Source organism: Rutilus rutilus, assembly GCF_951802725.1.
Source record: "Rutilus rutilus genome assembly, chromosome: 2".
Classification (NCBI taxonomy): Eukaryota; Metazoa; Chordata; class Actinopteri; order Cypriniformes; family Leuciscidae; genus Rutilus; species Rutilus rutilus.
Window position 1 is genome coordinate 45,279,846 of NC_140210.1, and position 19,860 is coordinate 45,299,705.

The 19,860-nt window shown below is 35.5% G+C and overlaps 2 protein-coding genes across 3 annotated transcripts in view; one reads left to right on the forward strand and one right to left on the reverse strand.

Annotated features, from left to right (window-relative positions):
- Positions 1-19,860, forward strand: part of LOC311286590 (B-cell receptor CD22-like) — a 51,488-nt gene that overhangs the window by 4,518 nt on the left and 27,110 nt on the right. The window contains exons 3-4 of the mRNA XM_084402821.1: positions 1,428-1,504; positions 12,757-13,104. Coding sequence (XP_084258947.1) covers positions 1,432-1,504; positions 12,757-13,104 — 421 coding nt within the window. The 5' untranslated portion in view covers positions 1,428-1,431. The remainder of the gene's footprint in view (positions 1-1,427; positions 1,505-12,756; positions 13,105-19,860) is intronic.
- Positions 4,655-8,007, reverse strand: LOC311286083 (uncharacterized protein). Of its 2 annotated transcripts, XM_084402127.1 has the most exons (10): positions 7,888-8,007; positions 7,520-7,613; positions 7,245-7,340; positions 6,865-7,007; positions 6,667-6,751; positions 6,363-6,534; positions 5,909-6,102; positions 5,490-5,637; positions 5,255-5,382; positions 4,655-5,170 (listed from the first exon to the last, which is right to left on the reverse strand). In XM_084402127.1, the coding sequence occupies exons 4-10, from the start codon at positions 6,909-6,911 to the stop codon at positions 4,865-4,867; spliced, it is 1,080 nt and encodes a 359-aa protein (XP_084258253.1). In that variant the 5' UTR covers positions 6,912-7,007; positions 7,245-7,340; positions 7,520-7,613; positions 7,888-8,007; the 3' UTR covers positions 4,655-4,864. The 2 variants fall into 2 exon arrangements, with proteins under 2 accessions (XP_084258253.1, XP_084258252.1); XM_084402126.1 differs by having other exon boundaries at positions 7,520-8,007.

Sequence of the window (19,860 nt, forward strand, 5' to 3'; positions counted from 1 at the left end):
AAGTGTTGATGTCAATTTGACGTCAAGAGTTTGACCTCTATCAAGAGTTTGATAATAAGTCATTTTGCCAAACAAAAAGGTGAAACGCATGGCCGTACACTTTTTACCAGCTTCACTTACACTAACCAGATTTACTTTATTTAATTTCCGGTTTAATGAAATTATATTTTGTATTTTAAAATCACCATGATGGTGGTTAGCGTTTGCTTTAGTTGTGCTCTTGACCCTTGACTTCTTAATATTAAATTTTCTCTGGCTGTTATAATTGTGTGGTTATAAAGCTCTGTTGTTGTAGCTAAAAAAAGCCATGAGAAAATGAGATCAGGTGATGTTGGCTGTTTATTGATGATGATGACGACGATGATATCATCATGTAATTGCCTGAAGCCCTGATCTTATTCAGTGTCTAATGTTCTGATTATATAGGACTTGCGGTTTCAAAACTGCTTTATTCATAACAGAAGTCATTTGATTCTACAGCATGTCTAGCAGTTTTGTTTATCAAATAATGTACTTTGTTTTTAAAAACTATTTAGTGCACAAAACCCTGTCTTCTATGGCATTACTTAGACGCACACAGACATCAAGAAACAGCGTATGAATCTCAACAATGGTGACAATCAAACAAAATATCCAGATAATCAGATCAACTCCAGGTGCATAATTTATTAAAGCTGCAATGCATGCTGGGAGATTTTGGTGAGTTTTGATTGGTGGTACCCAGCATGCACTGCGGCATGAAGCATTTCATTGATTGTCACCATTGTTGAGAGTCATACACTGATTCTTGATGGCTAAGTAATAATGTAGAGGAAAATGTTTAAAGCACTAAATGTTTTTAAAATCCATTATAGTCTTCGATAAACAAAATTGCTCTAATGCTGTAAAAATAAATAGATTCTATTGTAATATGGCATAAAAAACATAAATTCTATATAATCAAATCATTTGACACTGAACACAATTAGGGAATCAGGCATTTACATGATGGTATTGTCGTCATCATCTATAAACAGCCAACATCCCCTGACCTTATCTTCTCATGACTATTTTGCCTATAACAAGTATAGCAGCCAAAGAAATTTTATATCAAAGAGTGAAGGGTCAAGAGCACAACTAAAGCAAACGCTAACCACCATCATGGTGACTTTAAAATACAACATTTTAATGATTTCATAAAAATGGAAATTATATAAAGTAAATCTGGTTAGTTTTAAGTGAAGCTGGTAATAAGTGTACGGCCATGCGTTTCACCTTTTTGTTTGGCAAAATGACATCAGCAGAGGTCAAACTCTTGACGTCAAACTGACATCAACACTTTGACGTCAATATGACTTACATTTTTGACCTATTTCTTGACCTAATTTTGACATCAAGGTGCCCGCTGGGTTGTATATAGATGATGCTCATAATGTCATATTTGTCAGTTTTATGATTGCAGAAGTCACTATGGTGTCGTCTCTCATAAAGTCTCTTCCTCTGATCGTAGTGATCATGACTGCGGGTGAGTCTTCAGTTTCACTCACTATACTGGTTCATTAGTTAACGTGAACTAAGAATGAACAATACTTCTTCAGCATTTATTATTCTTATTCTTAGTTTTTACATTTACTAATACATTATTGAAATCAGAAGTTGTACTTGTTAACATTAGTTAATGCACTGTGAATTAACATGAACAAACAATGAACAGCTTTTTTATTAACTAACATTATCAAAGATTAATGAATACTGTAACAAATGTATTGCTCATTGTTAGTTCATGTTAGTTAATACATAAACTAATGTTAACTAATGAACCTTATTGTTCATTAGTATATATTGTTCATGAGTATATTCATTGTTTATTTTAACACTCTTTGAAAAGATGATTGAGCCCTTCACACTTTGTAGTTTTTTGTAAACTCAATTGACATGTACGGTGGCTGAGAGAGTTCAACATGCTGCAACTGAAGAAAATACATGCAAATAGAAAAAAACTCCATGAAGCAGTGTTGAAGTTAATGAGATAATAAAGTGGTTAATTAAGTGTTGATTGAGAATTATTGATAAGCAACTGCTGTTAACAAGCAGAATCACTGAAGGAAAGAGAAAGAAGAACAGAAAAATAGAAGACATTAAATCTGTGAAGATCTCAGCAGAGGAGGATTAAACAACTCCACAAACAGCATTACCAGCTTCACTTATTACTAACCAGACTGACTATTTCTGTCAGATGTCTAAAAAATTCTTATTGAAAATGGACAGAGCTCTAGATGTTGATGATTTATTGAAAATAAGTTCTGGTTTAAGTCATCATTATGGTGATCATGGTTTGCTTTATTTGGTCAGTTTGACACTTGATTTTTTCAACATTACTCTGGCTATTGTAACTATGTTTGTTATGGAAAGAACAGTAAGAGAAAACATGATCAGAGAATGAGGGCTACTTGATGATGATGTAATCATCATGTAATTGTCTCATTTACAGATCTCATTCATAGTCTAGTTTCTGATTATACAGGTTATGTGTTAAGAATATCACATCATAGAGTACAGTAGCCCCAGGACTGCACATCTTGATATTCAACACTGGGGTGATGATAACTTGAAAATATTAATAACTTCACTTTATAAAAATCTCAACAATGGTGACATACTTCATGCTGCAATGCATGCTGGGAGCCATGAGTTTTATACTATGGTGGATCCCAGCATGCATTGCAGCATGAAGCGTTGAGATTCATATGCTGATTCTTGATATCTGTGTGTATTCAGATGATGTTGCTTTTTTTGTTTAAAAAAAAGGGGAAGTTATTAATATTTTTCAATATGTTTTCATAAACACAAAGAAGTGAGTACAAGCCAAACTATTATTAATAAGAACTTCTGTAGACGTCTGACAGAAATAAAGTCAGTCTGAGATCTTCAGAGTAGATTAATTGAGGTAACCAGGCTTTGGGACAAGCGGAGAAATAAAACAAGATGGAGAGAGCTTTGTGACAAACTTGGACTTGACAGAGAATCTGCTCTCACATGTGTTTTAATAGACAGGTGAACAAAATATATTATTTATTGTACAGATAGTTATATTGCACTTTGTTTGTACTTCAGTAACGCTTTTTATCAAGTCTGGTGATCAAGTCTATGGCAGTGAAAATAAATACAGTATGTGTTGCACAAAAATGGGAGTGTATATGAGTCCACACTCAAGAGTGTTGAAGTTAATGAGATAATTAAGTGATTAATTTAGTGATGATTGATCATTATTGAAGACACCTGATGTTAACAAGCAGAATCACTGAAGGAGAAAATCACAAATTGTAAGCCACCGTTATGGCGATCATTGTTTGCTTTAGTTGGACTCTTGACCCTTATATGTTTACTTTAGGTTTTGTTTGGCTGCCAGATGAACAAAGAATAAAGTGATCTGATGATGTTGGTTATATTATGACATTCTTCATTTGAACTTGATCACTGAACTCATTAAGATCCTTCTTTCTGACTTAGATTTATGTTGTTGGTTACAGCATAACTGTGAATCTGCATAAATGCCCAGAATTTTTGATACAATATAAAGGATTTCTTAAAAGTTGTTTAAAAAACTTTTTTAGGCACACACAGACGTCAAGATTCAGTCTATGCATCTCAACAATGGTGAGGAGCAGAATATTCAATTAGGAAAAGTAAATTACATAGACAATTCAGATCATAATTTATTCATACCGCAATGCATGATGGGAGCCATTAATGAGTTGTGATTGGTGGCAGCCACTGCAACATGCTTTATTATTGTCACCATTGTTGAGATTCACAGGCTGATTATTGATGTCTGTGTTTCTAAATAAATTATTTTGAAAGTGTTTTGATCAGAACAATATTATTAAATGTTTTAGATTATAAGTAAAGTATTGATAGTCATATGCTGTAGAATCACAAAACTGCTGCTAACAAGTTAAATCAAACTATATCAATAAGTTTCATTTTTCAGATCATAGCATGATTATGTCAAAAAATAACCAACACTATCAGATCACACTTTATTAGTGATGTTACGTTCGTGAACGAATCGTTCTTTTTGAACGAATCCTTTAGGTGAATGAATCGTTCTCGTTCACTGAAATGTGAAACCCCTCCCTCCACAGCAGTGCGGCGCTATTAGCAGCTCAGTGAACCGGTGTTTTCAACCTGTCAAAGAATGAACCTCGAGCCAATAGCCTTCGAGTATGAGATGTGACGGAGTATGTGATTTGTTGGATGTACTCACTTAAAAAAGTTGGGTTAAAAACAACCCAACAGCTAACCCAATGGTGGGTTGATATAGCACCGACCTATTGTTGGGTTATTTTAACCCAATAAATTAGGTTACTAGTTTAACCCAATAAATAGGGTAACAAACAACTAATTTGTTGGGTTATTTAGCCAAAATGATGCTTTAACCAACCTAAAATTATTACTATTATTATTATTATTATTATTGCCATGTAAATAAATAACTCACAACTTAAGTATATTTACAATGTTTTATTTTACTTCCAAAAGGTAAGCAATTGTTTCAATACATAAATAAATAAATAAATAAATAAATAAAGTAATGCAATTATAAACTGCCACAAATAAACAGTTGTACAAACATTACAAGTTGTAAACATTTTCATTGTTATTGTTGCAATTGTTTTAATTTACTTCCTTAAGGTAAGTAACTGTTTCAATAAATAAATAAATAAATTAATTAATAAATAAAGTAATGCAATTATAAACTGCCTCATAAGGCAACCATGTGTTGAGGAAACACCTCCAGGCACAGAATATCAATGCTAAAACTAAGAAACATGGAGCACAAAAATACAAATAAACAAACAAAACGAACCAAAGCTAGTCCAGCTTATCCGATTATAAACTGCCTAAGTAGGCGACAGTGAGTTGATGGAACTCCTCCTGGCACAGAATATATTGTGTGTTGTAGAAACTGCCAAACAGCTGCAGACGGCTTTGGATACTCAATGTCTAAAACATAAAATAATTTAAAGCATGTATCCACAGCTTGTAAAAGGCTGTCTTGCTCAAGAGCTACTCCTCCCACAATGACGAAGGCTTGTGAGCAGTTGAATTTATCCCCAAGCTGCAGGACATGAGGGAATTGCCTCCGTTGCTCCTCCTCCTCCAAATATTGAATGATGTTTGTTCCAACCTTTAAATAGAAATTTGAAATGGTAAATATGCACACATGGATCAAATATAACCCAAAATGTGTTGTCATAAATTATGTACCCACAGGCTGTAAATCAACAAATGCTTGTTTTGCCTCCTGGTAAGAGGGCCGGACCATCTTGCAGCCCGTTTTGTATGGCAATGGAGGAAGGATAGCTGGCAGGGTTTTCAGAGCAACATCTCCAAGAGTGTCTTTACATAAAACAGAAAGAACAATGGATTAATCTTTAAACAAGCGCATTACATTATAGGCAAAATATTATAACTTGACATGAAAGTACAGTGCAGGATTTTCTCACCAGAAGAAATGTTAGTCTGGACTGGAAGAAGATCCAAGGCTCTCTTCTCGGTCTTGCAATATGACAGGACTCGTTGAGATGCATGTCCCCAAAGCTCAAAAAGTTTCTCTTTGGCATGTGGGTATAAAATACCAAAGTCCTGAGTAATCTTAAAAAAATAAAAAATAATAATAATAATAATAATTTAAATCACACCAACACCTCATAATGATGCAGTAACAATGAAAGTGTGGACATTGTTTTTTCAATATGAAAAATCAAGCTTAGTGAATCAAATCAAGTGGGATCATTTTTTAGGGCAGGACAGTGATTTTTAAAAAATGTCCAATCAAACAAATGAGTTGTTTAGATTAGGATGAATTGTTTATTAAAATTAATGCAAACCTCATTTTCTTTTTATAGATTTAACATTTCTTTACCATTCCAGGTGTGTCCAGAAGTCTTGGATACTCTTGGGTGATCTCTATTAAAGATTTAGATCCGTTCTCTCTTATCCACTGTGCTCTGTAGACAGCTGTTCCTCTCATATATTCCTCAACTTGACTAACTGGTTGCTTATTCTTCTTCAGCCACTCTGTCATTTTGTTACTGTCTGCCTCACTGATTTGTGAATCTGCATGAATCAAACAGAGTGATTAATATCACAACAACCTAAAGCAATGTTGCAAGACAGGCAACATTTTATGATTTAAACATGTAACAGTTACTACTAAAATTTCCAAAATTAGGATAACAAAATCTGTAGATTATTTAGACAGTTTCACATTAAACTGCTTTGATCACAGCACAATTTGGATTTAAGGAATAAAAAAGAAGAAAGTAGAAAGAAGAACGTCAATAAGGCTTCAGCACCAATGGTTACATTTTTCTTACCTGGCAATAAAGTGATCCTATCAGTCACAGTAGCTCGGCGTTCATCTGTGGTTTGTGACCTCTCTCTAGATGTAGAACTGTGACTGTGGAGTCGTTTCCTAATATTACGGAGTCGTTCCTCCAAAAACCCTGTAGCCGGATGGCGGTATCGCCCTGGTGTATACCATACCTCCTAAAACATCAACACAAATGTTAAATGGATAACATGTCCCAAAAATGTCTTAAAAATGTCTTGTTTGTCAAATATTCTACTACTGTGTGAAGGTGAGCATAGTTCTGATAAACTGGGGATCAGCATACTCACATATCCACTGCCCTCCGAATCTCTAAGGCATGGAAATTGTGTGACCAGGGTCAGAGCTAGCTCTTTCTTTCGGTCTGGTGATGGACTAAGTGGTAGAAGGATTGTACAGATATTAGGTTACTTATGAGTAAATTGAATTGACCGCTTATGATTGAATGACTTTATGTAAAGTGGTGCAATGAATAAAACATCACTTACTATTCCCCAAACTTCTCCATTAAATGGGACACCAAAATGCGAACCATTTTCCTTCGGTCTTCAAGACATAAGTTGTGGTTTTGTTCCAAATTGGAGAGAATAGAAGACCCATGTGTGCTTCCCTCTAAAATCTGTCGTATATCCTTAATGGAGAAAGAAATTGTTTAGAATTGCACATCAGCATAACTTCATAATGCTAGGATTGCCTTCCTAAGTTTTGAACAAATGAAAAAACACTTCCCACTTCTAACATATACATTTGACTAATTACAGTTTTTAGACAAAGAAATTGGTCAGAGAATTTCAACATCACTGATGAAGGTCTCTGTAAAGTGTGTATTTGTAAGGTACTTAAATATCAGGGAAAAGGAAATACGTACAAATGAGGTTGAATTTTCCACAATAGTCAGTGTCACAGTAGGAACCTCAGTTATGGTAGGTATCTCGGTTTCATTGTTTTCAGAGTGTTCTTCTGTCTGTATGTAAAGAAAATACATTTTAATTTCAGTTACAATATACTTTACATACTCAACTAATATATATATAACATTTTTAACATTTTGTAGTATTTTAAATTCACATGGGATAGCCTAAGTAGACATTTACGCTACAATGTAACGTTAGGCCTTTATATAAACACAGCATAATAAGTTACCTTTTTCCTGACCGTGACACTGGATGGAGTGGACTAGGCTTGCGCTGGGTCTTGAAGCTGAGCGCGTCGGTTAAATATCTGAAAAAATTAATAACTTCCCAAAAAGTATTGGAAAGAACATAGAAAGTAAGGAAGAGTATCACAACCGAGTATAAGAATAAATGGCTATATTGCAAGCATCGACGTCGCTAGTCGCAGATGGCAGACAAAAAGCAGTCGACAGGGGAGATATAAACATGCAAATAATAAGCTACACATTTAGGAAAATGCGACAATAGTACTACGTAAGAGCTTAAAATCACTTTATAACGAAAAAAACATGTAACGTTATACAATATCTACAAGCTTATATAGTGTAATTAACTCACCCGTGGCGTCGCGTGTATCTTCTGTCACAGTTGCGGCGGTGGATTACCGTTGAAATTTGAACTTTAACCCAACGGTCTGCGTTGTTATAGAAACAACCCAATAAATGTTCGGAATAACCCAATAGAACGACCCAATATTTTTAACCCACCTATTGGGTACACAAAAATAACCCACCGTTTTTTAGAGTGTAATGAACGAAGACGCCCTTCACTGACTGTGACCGAGTTACTTTTGAGTCTGAACGAGAGAGAGATCTTATCATTTGTGAACGAGTTGAACGAACTGGTACATGTCGTTCATGAACGAAAATAACCAGTTGTTTGAACGATAATGATGGCGAACCGATAGAGCTATGTTTGTGTAATTAGCATGTTTGCATCAAAGAAAGAAATTTACACTTTACCATTGTAATGAAAACAGGTTAATGACGCAAGCTAATGGTTAAATATAACAAAGACAAATTAACATCGTCATTTTTTACTTGGTTTGAGTTAAGGGGGGTGCACTTGACTGTTTACTTGATTTAAATTTACACTTCTCGTTACCTGCTTTTCTTATATTTTGTTTGCGTGTTTTAATCTTAGTTTTGTGGTATTTTGCACTTTGAACAATTTACTTGACTACTTGTGTTCATTTTGTATTATCAAAAATGAATTCATTACGTTTTATTCATGTCATATGCACTTCTCTAAAAACTAAAACAAACCAAAAAAATATGACAGTATTGGTTAGGTCTCATTTGCGTAACGTCAGCAAATAGCATTTCAAGTGCGGGCTGTGAAGGGGCATGTATTTTGGTTGGATCTACTGAACGAATATGCCTATCACTGCTGAGATCGCTCTGTTTTGAGTCTGAACGAGAGAGAGAGATCTCGTTCGTGAACGAATTGAACTATACTGGTACTTTCGTTCGTGAATGAGAGTACTGGGTAGATCGATCATTTAGCATGTGATTCAATCTCATTCAAAGCGCAGTTATAGGTGTGCACATATAATTGTTTATATTCATATTCAACATACAAAACATCAACGTTTAATATAATCCCAGATTTATGAATGTGTATGTCTGACTAAACAATTAAAATGTTAATTATGCAAGAAAACCTTGGTTTGGTCATCTGAACCACTTATTTAGACTTATGTTATTAATTTAGTAAATAAGGCACACATTTTAACAAAGCCAAATCACTTAATAAGAAAATAACAAGAAACACAATAACAAGAAAATATGTTTGTTAAAACATAGCATAAAATACACTCTTTTTCACCACCTGCTGCAGTATATATGTAATATGAAGAAATTAACACTGAACAAATCAGTGAACGAATCTGAACGAATCACATTGGTGAACGAACTGAAAACGAATGAGTCTCTGGAAAGAATCAAAATTTCCACCACTACACTTTACTTTGTTCATTTAACTGTTATACATCAATAACAGCAGACAAACAACAGTACCATTTAAAGTAAATATATAAGGGTCAAGAGCCCAACTAAAGCAATCACCCATCGCCATAACGGTGGCTTACAATTTGTGATTTTCTCCTTCAGTGATTCTGCTTGTTAACATCAGGTGTCTTCAATAATGCTCAATCATCACTAAATTAATCACTTAATTATCTCATTAACTTTAACACTCTTGAGTGTGGACTCATATACACTCCCAGCTAGGGCTGGGCGATATATTGCACGATATTGTTATGCGCATCTCATCAGTAAAGCCGGTTCCCTTGATTAGTAGTAAATCACCATCACCTAAAATATGAGCGTTAAATTAACACTCAAGAGTGTTAAAGTTAATGAGATAATTAAGTGATTGATTGAGTGATGATTGATCATTATTGAAGACAACTGATGTTAACAAGCAGAATCACTGAAGGAGAAAATCACAAATTGTAAGTTACCATTGTGGTGATGGGTGTTTGCTTTAGTTGGGCTCTTGAACCTTTTATGTTTACTTTAATTTTTATTGTTGTTTGTCTGCTGTTATTGATTTATAGCAGTTAAATGAACAAAGTAAAATGTGATATGACAGTGTTGGTTATGTTTTGACATATTCATGCTGTGATCTGAAAAATGAAGTTTTTTGAGATAGGTTTAACTTGTTAGCAGCAGTTTTGTGATTCTTCAGCCTACAATTATCAGTACTTTACTTAAAATTTAAAATATTTAATAAACAATGTTCTGGTTTAATTTAATTTAATTAATTTTCTAATTTAATTAGAAACACAGACATCAATAATCATCCTGTGAATCTCAACAATGGTGACAATAATAAAGCATGTTGCAGTGGCTGCCACCAATCACAACTCACTAATGGCTCCCATCATGCATTGCAGTATGAATAAATTATGATCTGAATTGTCTATGTAATTTACTTTTCCTAATTGAATATTCTGCTCGTCACCATTGTTGAGATGCATAGACTGAATCTTGACGTCTGTGTGTGCCTAGAAGTATGTCTTTTTTTAAAACAACTTTTAAGAAATCCTTTATATTATATAAAAAATTCTGGGCATTTATGCAGATTCAGTTATGCTGTAACCAACAACATGAATCTACGTCAGAAAGAAGGATCTTAATGAGTTCAGTGATCAAGTTCAAATGATGATTGTCATAATATAACCAACACCATCAGATCACTTTTCTTTCTTTGTTCATCTGACAGTTATAACTCAGATACAGCAGCCAAACAAAATCTAAAGTAAACATATAAGGGTCAAGAGCCCAACTAAAGCAAACATTAACGGTGGCTTACAATTTGAGATTTTCTCCTTCAGTGATTCTGCTTGTTAACATCAGGTGTCTTCAATAATGTTCAATCATCACTAAATTAATCACTTAATTATCTCATTAACTTAAACACTCTTGAGGGTGGACTCATACACTCCCAGGAGTGTTAATTTAACACTGGAGTTTTTGCTGTGTACAAAGAGCCGTAGTTAACTGACAAGCTGAGCCATATCGCATTAATTATCGCTGGCGATACGTCCGCGATATTAATGCGATACGGCTCAGCTTGTCAGTTAACTACGGCTCTTTGTAGTAAATGCCGCTCCATCTGAAAGCAGGTGATGGTGATTTACTACTAATCAAGGAACCGGCTTTACTGATGAGATGCGCATAACAATATCGTGCGATATATCCAGTGATGGGAATAACGGCGTTATAAATAAACGGCGTTACTAACGGCGTTATTTTTTTCAGTAACGAGTAATCAAACTAATTACTGTTTCCTCTGTTACAACGCCGTTACCGTTACTGTCAATAAAATGCGGCGTTACTATAAGCTCACTGAAGCGGTTTTCATCCGAGTAGGCTCCCTCTCAGCCATAGGAGCTGCAAAGTTTTTTCTCTGGTGTGTGTGTTTATGAGACTGGACAAAAGCGAGGCGAACGCCGCGAGCGCGCTCGATAGTGCGCGAGAGAGACCGAGTGTGTCCGAGAAAGCGCTCGACAGTGCGCGAGAGAGACCGAGTGTGTCCGAGAAAGCGCTCGGCAGTGCGCAAGAGAGACTGAGTGTGTAGGAGCAGCATAAATGCTTTATTTATAAATAAATTACACATTTCAGCATTAGAATAATCTCTGTAGGATTTTATTTAGTTTATATAACATAAACTCCAAAATAACCCGCAGGTAACATTCAAAGAAAACATCTTTGTTTGACCGGTTGTGAACACGTGCGGCAAACGACTAGAATTTGGCTAAAATAACCTCTGATGATGACGTTCTCTGTAGGTTATAAAAATAAACCCCCAAAAGATTCTATTTTATTATTATTATTTATGTTGGTATATTGTTCAGTATTATATTGAGAGAACTTTTTGCTAAACTTATTATTGTGAGGAAGAAAATACTTCAAGTAGGCTATGTCTAGTTGAGTTTTATAATTTTAATTATATGCACTTGTATGTGTATGTATGTTTATTTATTTATTACTTTTTATTTATTTTTGGTACATTTCTTAAGAAGCATAATTTATTTTTAGACTTTTTTTGTTGGCCAGTTGTGGTCTGTGCAATAAATATTAAAAGTTCTAAACCATCTATTGTGTTTTGTTGTTCCACTATAGTAGGCTAATGATAATATTTTAATATTTAAGTTAATAGGTATCTCTCACATTGTCCCACAGCAACATTAAAATAGTGTAGATTAGTGTACAATGTTTTATAATAATAAGATGTTATATTTCGTGTCCATTTCATTCATTTAACATTTCACATTGGGGGTATCCAAGACATTTCTTATATTTAAATTTTTTTTTTTAAATTTTTTTTTATGTAACGCAATAGTTACTTTCCCTGGTAATTAGTTACTTTTGTAATGATGTAATTCAATTACTAACGCAGTTACTTTTTATGAGAAGTAACTAGTAAATATAACTAATTACTTTTTAAAAGTAACTTACCCAACACTAGATATATCGCACAGCCCTACTCCCAGCCCCAGGAGTGTTAATTTAACACCGCTCCATCTGAAAGCAGGTGAAGGCGATTTACTACTAATCAAGGAACCGGCTTTACTGACGACATGCGCATAACAAAATCGTGCGATATATCGCCCAGCCCTAGTGAAAACGACAATCTCCCATTGTTCCACTCTCCTTCATAGTGTCATCAAGCTTAGTGTTTGTTATTGTTTTGATAATGCGACCTCTGGCGGCGAAAACTTACATATTGTGCCTTTAATTTACAGGTGTTTTTTCTATTTTCATGTTTTCTTCAGTTGCAGCACATTGAGCTCTCTCAGCCACCGTATGATTGTGCTGTCGGTTAAAATAAAAAGGGTGAACAGTGAAAAAGATATATATATTTTACATTGCTTCAAAACACCTGAAAGCCTCTTCATTCCTCATTTCTGTGTTTCAGGGGTTGATGGTCTGCAGGATTGGGGAGTGAATTACAGCCCTTCATATGTTTGTGCATTAAAGGGATCAACAGTGAAAATATCCTGTACTTTAACATATCCTGATGGTTATGAGATCAGAACAGCTTTCTGGACCAAAACTGTTGTAAATTATGGAGAACCACCTAACTTTTGTTCAGATCCAGAAAAAAAAGGAAGAGTTCAGTGTGTCAGAGAAGATAAAGACACTTCCAACATCACTTTGACGGCTGTAACAGAAGCTGATAAACACATCTACTACTGCACATTTACTACAGATAAAGCAGAGGGAAAATGGACGGGGATTCCTGGAGCTCAGCTTGACGTCACAGGTAAAACTAGTCAACTCTCAGAAATGGACTAGACCGAGAAATAAAATAATAAGCAGAAATTAATCTCAAAATCTCTCCTGTGCACATTCATGAGTTTATGACAGCAGCAGTTCATGCACATTAAAGCACAATGTCTATAAGTATGTCAAAATTATGCCTGTACTTTCTTCTCAGATGTTTTCTGTTTGTCAGTCAGAATAACACACAGCAAAAACTCCAGTGTTAAATTAACTCTCCTGGGAGTTTATATGGCTCCAGACTCAGTGTTAAAATATGAGTGTTAAATTAACACTCAAGAGTGTTAAAGTTAATGAGCTCATTAAGTGATTAATTGAGTGATGATGGAGCATTATTGAAGACACCTGATGTTAACAAGCAGAATCACTGAAGGAGAAAATCTATTTTTTTAAGAAACCATTATGGTGATCTGTGTTCGCTTTAGTTGGGCCCTTAAACTGTTAACATTAGATTTTGTTTGGCTGTTGTATCTGAGTTATAACTGTCAGATGAACAAAGAGAACATTGATCAGGTGGTGTTGGTTATGTTTAGACATAATCATAATTTGACTTGAATCACTGAACTCATTTAGAGTCTAATCTCTGACTTAAACGTATATTGTTGATTACAGCATTAGGGATGCAACGATACCATTTTTTCAGAACCGATCCGATCCGATACCAAAAATTCTGAGTATCGGCCGATACCGATCCGTACCGATACCAGCGCAGTTTTTTTTTTTAATCAAGTAGAATTTCTATAAATGTTGAACTGATAATAAGAACTGAAAAAAGAAAAAAAAAAAATATATATATATGATCATAATCTGACATAAATGCTTTTATAAACTAGATTAGTGGATAATTCAGCAGTAAAATTTAGTCTAGAAAAATTACGAGTGCACAATAATTGTATAAAATTTGAACATTTTGTGAAAAAAAATGTTTAGTGGGGAACAAATTAGAGACAATAAGTGTAACACTAAATCTGGTAAAACTTTACACATTGCTCTTTGTATTGTTGTAAAATACATTCATGAAAAACAACAACAAAAATCAAAAATATAAATTATTTTATAGCCTACAATAAAATTGAGACATTTTTTAAATGTATAGCACAGCTGTTTAATGAGGTAGCAACATAATAGATAGGACAGAACAAGAACGGCTATTGATATTGTTTCATTGCGTCACTGTATTATGATATGAAAGGCTCCAATACAGTGCGGCACAAAGCGCTTATGCGCATCCCGAGCGCAGAATGATGCGCTTGAAGCAACATGAGTCACAGCGCGCAGTGCGTCGAGTCCGCATTGAAAAGTTTATAGCACAAAGAAAATACATATTGATGCGTAGTGTATTGTACAGTATCTATCTATGCAATAGTCTATTCAGCATTTTCTTTTAACAGTTTTAAATTTCAGTTACTGTGCGCGTGAAGAACAAATAGTGCTCTGACTTTACTCCAGTGTTGTGATCTAACAGACACCCGTAGAAAGTAACATGATTAAGGTACAGCAATAAAGTTCAGCAAGATAAAGTTGTTTTATGCGAAACCATAGACCTTTATCTACAGATCAAGTATAATAATAGTAACACTGAATCATCTTGGAGAGAGTTTCATTGTGTTAACTGTTGTAACCGAACGCGACGCGCTGTTTGAATGCTGAATGACTGACAGCGCAGCTGAGGGAAACGTTTACGTGATCTTGAATTTAACGACTTAAATATTAATTTATATCTCACATTATACTATATAATGGCTTCAGAACACTTATAATATTGTGCACGAAAACTTATGGTGCTTTATAATGTTTGTGTGCCTTTTGTGGGGCTTAACAATAACACAGAATAGTATACGCACAATATCGGATTTGGATCGGCCTTGTCTGACCGATACCCGATCCGCCAAAAATGGCAGTATCGGAGCCGATACCGATACTGAGTATCGGATCGGTGCATCCCTATACAGCATCACTGTGATTCTACAGCATAAGATCTAGAATTTTCTAAATAATCTAAAGGATTTCTTAAAAGTTGTTCTGATAAAACAAAATCTTTCTTTTAGGCACACACAGACATCAAGAATCAGTGTATGAATCGCAACAGTGACAAACAGAATATTCAATTAGGGAAAGGAAATTACTAAGACAATTCAGATGACAATTTATTCATACCGCAATGCATGCTGGGAGCCATGAATGTGTTTTGATTGGTGGCACCCAGAATGCACTGCAACATGCTTTATTATTGTCACCATTGTTGAGATTCACAGGCTGATTATTGATGTAAGTGTGTCTAAATAAAGTAATTTTCAAAGTCTTTTTATCAGAACAACTTTTATGAAATATTTTGAATTATATTGATAATGCTGAAAATAATTTGCTGTGGAAGCATAAGGCTGCTATAATAAACAAGGTAGACATAACTCTCTAAATGAGATTTCATATTTAGATCAAATTATGATTACGTCAAAACATAACCAACACCACCTGATCAACTTTTCTCTCTGTTCATCTGAGAGTTAAAGGGTCAAGAGCCCATCTAAATCAAACACTGATCACCATAACGGTGTCTTAAAAAAAATGATTTTCTCCTTCAGTGATTCTGCTTGTTAACATCAGGTGTCTTCAATAATGATCAATCATCACTCAATTAATCACTTAATTAGCTCATTAACTTTAACACTCTTGAGTAGGGCTGGGCGATATGACGAAATATATCGTCTGGACGATAGAAAATGTCTATCGTTTTATATAAGGCTCTATCGTTTACGCCACGATAAGGCGTTTTATGGCAGAATTAACCTCACGGCATGCCTATGCACGCTGCAATACATAAACAAACATGGAGGAAGACTGTAGTAGACGCGGTTCAGACCAGGGTAAGTTAATTCTCAACTAGATGACCAGCCAACCCAACCCGTTAGTAGCTCCACAACAGCGTGCATCTGTGCATTCATTCATTCACACACACACACACACACACACACACACACACAAAGAGAGAAACGCGATTCATATTTAAACAGTCTTTTTGCGTGTACAGACACTATTGCGATTAGAACAAAGCAAATATAGAACTGACCTATTCCTCAACCGGATCCGTTGCTCCTCGAAATGAAAACGAGGTGAACCTGAAAGTGAACATATCCAACTGATTGTGGGTGTTCACAGGTTTGCGTGGATCGCCTCAGATTATTTGCGTTTGAATAGCGCGCGCTCTCCGTAATTAAGAGCAAAGTCAACAGAATATTTTGAATCTCTTTTGCACTTATAAGAAAAAAACCTCTTTGGCTCAGCGGCTGCCATGGTAAACAACGTTAGCCGACTGAAGTCTCACGTCACGTGCGAGTCAAGAGCGAAGTGATTGACATGACCAGGCTACCGTAGCTATGGCTTGGATTCGTTAGCAAACATTGCCCCCCTGTGGTATTTGCATGTTACTATCACAAGCATAATGTTGTGGCCTGCCCAGAAAAACGTTGGTTCTAATAATTATTTACCTCCGCCAACAGCGAGACCGGCCAATGTTAGAGACCCGGCCGGTAATGGAATACAGGCCAATATTAGAGGATTTACGGTAGACTATTCATGAACTGAATTAACAGAAAAATTGCTATATCGTTATGTATATCGTTATCGGGATATCAAATGAGCTATATCGGGATATGAAATTTTGGCCATATCGCCCAGCCCTACTCTTGAGTGTTAATTTAACACTCATATTTGAACACTTTAACACTCTTGAGTCTGGAGCCATATAAACTCCCAGGAGAGTTAATTTAACACTGAAGTTTTTGCTGTGCAGTTCTCAGACTTCACTCAGACTGAACTGCTGTTCTCAAAGACTCTCATACATGCAAAGTCAAGATTTTCACTAAATATTAAAGCCACACTAAGTAGAATTTGTGTTTTTGTCAAACAGCGACCCCTAGAGTCGCTGTGGAGTACTTGCACTGTCGTAAATATATTAGCCTATATTATAACGTTTTTACATGATTGCAGCTAAATCACAAGTAAATAGTCTATAGCCTAGGCCTACTGTATAATTTAATTTCTGTTGTTTTTACTGGAATGTAAACATTACAAAATGCCAGATAACATCAATTAAGTTAAATGTACGTCGCATTATTTCATAACATTGGCCATAGGGCTGGGCGATTTAAATCGCGATATTGTTATGCGCATCTCGTCAGTAAAGCCGGTTCCTTGATTTAGTAGTAAATCACCATCACCTGCTTTCAGATGGAGCGGCATTTAGGGCTGAGAAGATAATTAAGTGATTAGTTTAGTGATGATTGAGCATTATTGAAGACACCTGATGTTAAAGGGCACCTATTATGGAATTTAGAAATTTACCTTTCATGTAGTGTGTAACATAGATCTAAGTGAACAAAAACATCCTGCAAAGTTTGAAATATGAAAGTGCACCGTATAAAGTAAGAGTCGACTCGGAGTCATTTTTATGAATCGTTAGAAGACCGAAGCTTTTTCTCTGACTAGATGACGTCAACTTGTCAAGTTATTTGAATACGATACGCCCACTTATTGCGCTCCAAGGTCAGGGAAAACTTGAAAACAATGTTCAAAACATCACGGCAACGAGACGCTGTGTTCTGAAGCATTTGAAGACTATCAGTGGCTACAATTCATATATGCAACTATACCACAGAAGTATAGTCCGAGCCTTGTGCTTTGTTCGCGCCATTTTGAAGACGATTGCTTTACCAACTTAAATGCAATCAAACTTGGATTCGCGAGCCGGCTGATATTGAAGGAAGGTTCAGTTCTAAGTGTATTTGCATCAGCTTCCTCCTCCGTATCACAACCTGTAAGTGTTATTAATAAGTGTTGCTTTTATGTTTTATGTAGCATGCTTAATAATTATTTGGTTTGTTGTGTAAGCACCGTGTAGCTTCTAGGTCTTCAATGACAATTGTATTGAGATATGTGAAGTGTTTGTCGTTGTTTTCGGAGTTGTCTTAAAAAATAGAGTAATACCTACGTTTTTTTTTGTAAAAACGTTATGTTTATGCCTCGGGCTAACGCAAACAAAGACTGATTGTGCTTTTACAATATGAACTCTGGGCTATGCTCGCTAACATAACATTAAATTCCTTATCTCATTTTAAATGGTTTACTACAAACTACAAAGCAGTGGACTATAATCATTATTATAACACAATTTAATTGATAAAAGCATCATTGTACTCAGGGGCGGATTAAGGTGGTCAGGGGCCCCTAGGCTGCTCTTTGTAAAAAAAAAAAAAAAAAAAAATTGTAATATATAGTCTAATTTTGTCAAGAATTATAAAAAATAGACAAAAAACTCATCATTTTTGCTAAAATGGTCTAAATGTTTAGTTTTAAAAACAAATTTAAAAAGCTGGTTATGTCTATTTTGATGTTTCTGCGCAAGTTCAGCAGACAGTGAGGTTCGGGTTTGTTCCGATAAGAGCTTTTGAGCGGAGAGCGCATTTCTGAATATTCCGCTCCGCTCGCTCATTCTCGTGGCTCGCTCAACCCAGAATGTCCTGCTGCCTGGCTCGAAAATATGTGAAATAAGGGCTGCTTCCAAATAAAAAAAAATTCTAGTTGACTAGTAGTTGTTCATTTAAGCCATTCGTGGACAAATCACCGCTTTATATTAATTTAATTAATAAAGACTAATATATAGACTAATAAATTAGTCTATATACCCTATAGATAATGAGCGTTTTCGTAATATAGCCGCATTCAAGCGCACGACCTCACGCATAAAGCTTGCCACAAAGAACTGGTAAAAGTAATGATTATGAATGTGTCTAAAATAGCAAGGAGACATTTAATTATTTATTAATTAACTGGTGTTTTCTGTGTCACTGCAAAGATGCTGACGATGCGGTCTCGCCATGAACGCCAGAGAGAGAAATGCACATTTCATATGGATTAGGCCTACATAATCAGAGAGTAGCCTATTTATTTTGGTTTTGAATATTTTTGTTTAAAAGTAAACATGTCAAGCTTTCTATAATAAAAAGCCTATATTTCTACAATCTGTGAGGCACAAGCTGAGTTTCGGCGCCCTTATGTTCACGTGCAATGCAAGTGATCGTGTCGGCGCCTTATTACATTGTCTGCTATATATTTGCTTATTATATCTTAAATACAGGCAATTGGCTGATAAAACATTGATCAAAATTAAGATACAATTTATACAAAACGAAAATCTTTTAAAAAGAGACAAAACAAAACTCAATGAAGTGGTAAAAATCATGTTTTACCCACTCCATGTCATATTGCGCATCTCAAAATGTATCATATCTTTCTCATGCTGCATGCTCACTGCATGCTCACTTTCATAATCAACATTGATTAAATAAATAAAAAAACATCATAAAGTCACATATTTTCCAACCCAGCTCTCAGTCCTGTTGCAACAGTCGTTGTTTAAGTAGGCCTACCTTAAACGCGCACGTACAGTCTCGGAGTCATCGCTGCAACCAGGAGATGAAGAGAGCTGAGATCCACATCACCTAGCACATCTTCGTCTCTGCCACCCCAGGATGACCAGCGCCGTTGCTAGAAGGGCGCCAGCGCCTCTGCTCTCAGCGCCTCTGCCTCGCGAGTGGATGATAGCCCTGAAGACGCCTAGTAATGGCATACCTTTAGTGGTAGTATACCTTTAGTTAAGTTATACCTTAAGAGTCTTCGTAGCGCGCTAAGAGACAACGTTATCGGGAAACGCAGCCCAGGTATGATGCCTATGACGCGTAAT

Coding starts and splice junctions, on each gene's coding strand:
- LOC311286083 (XM_084402127.1), bottom strand. CDS start 6,911: ATGGTTCGCATTTTGGTGTCCCATTTAATGGAGAAGTTTGGGGAATA. Junction 5,638..5,908: donor TTCTGGACACACCTGGAATG/GTAAAGAAATGT, acceptor TATTTTTTTAAG/ATTACTCAGGACTTTGGTAT. Junction 5,171..5,254: donor CATTTGTTGATTTACAGCCT/GTGGGTACATAA, acceptor TTCTATTTAAAG/GTTGGAACAAACATCATTCA.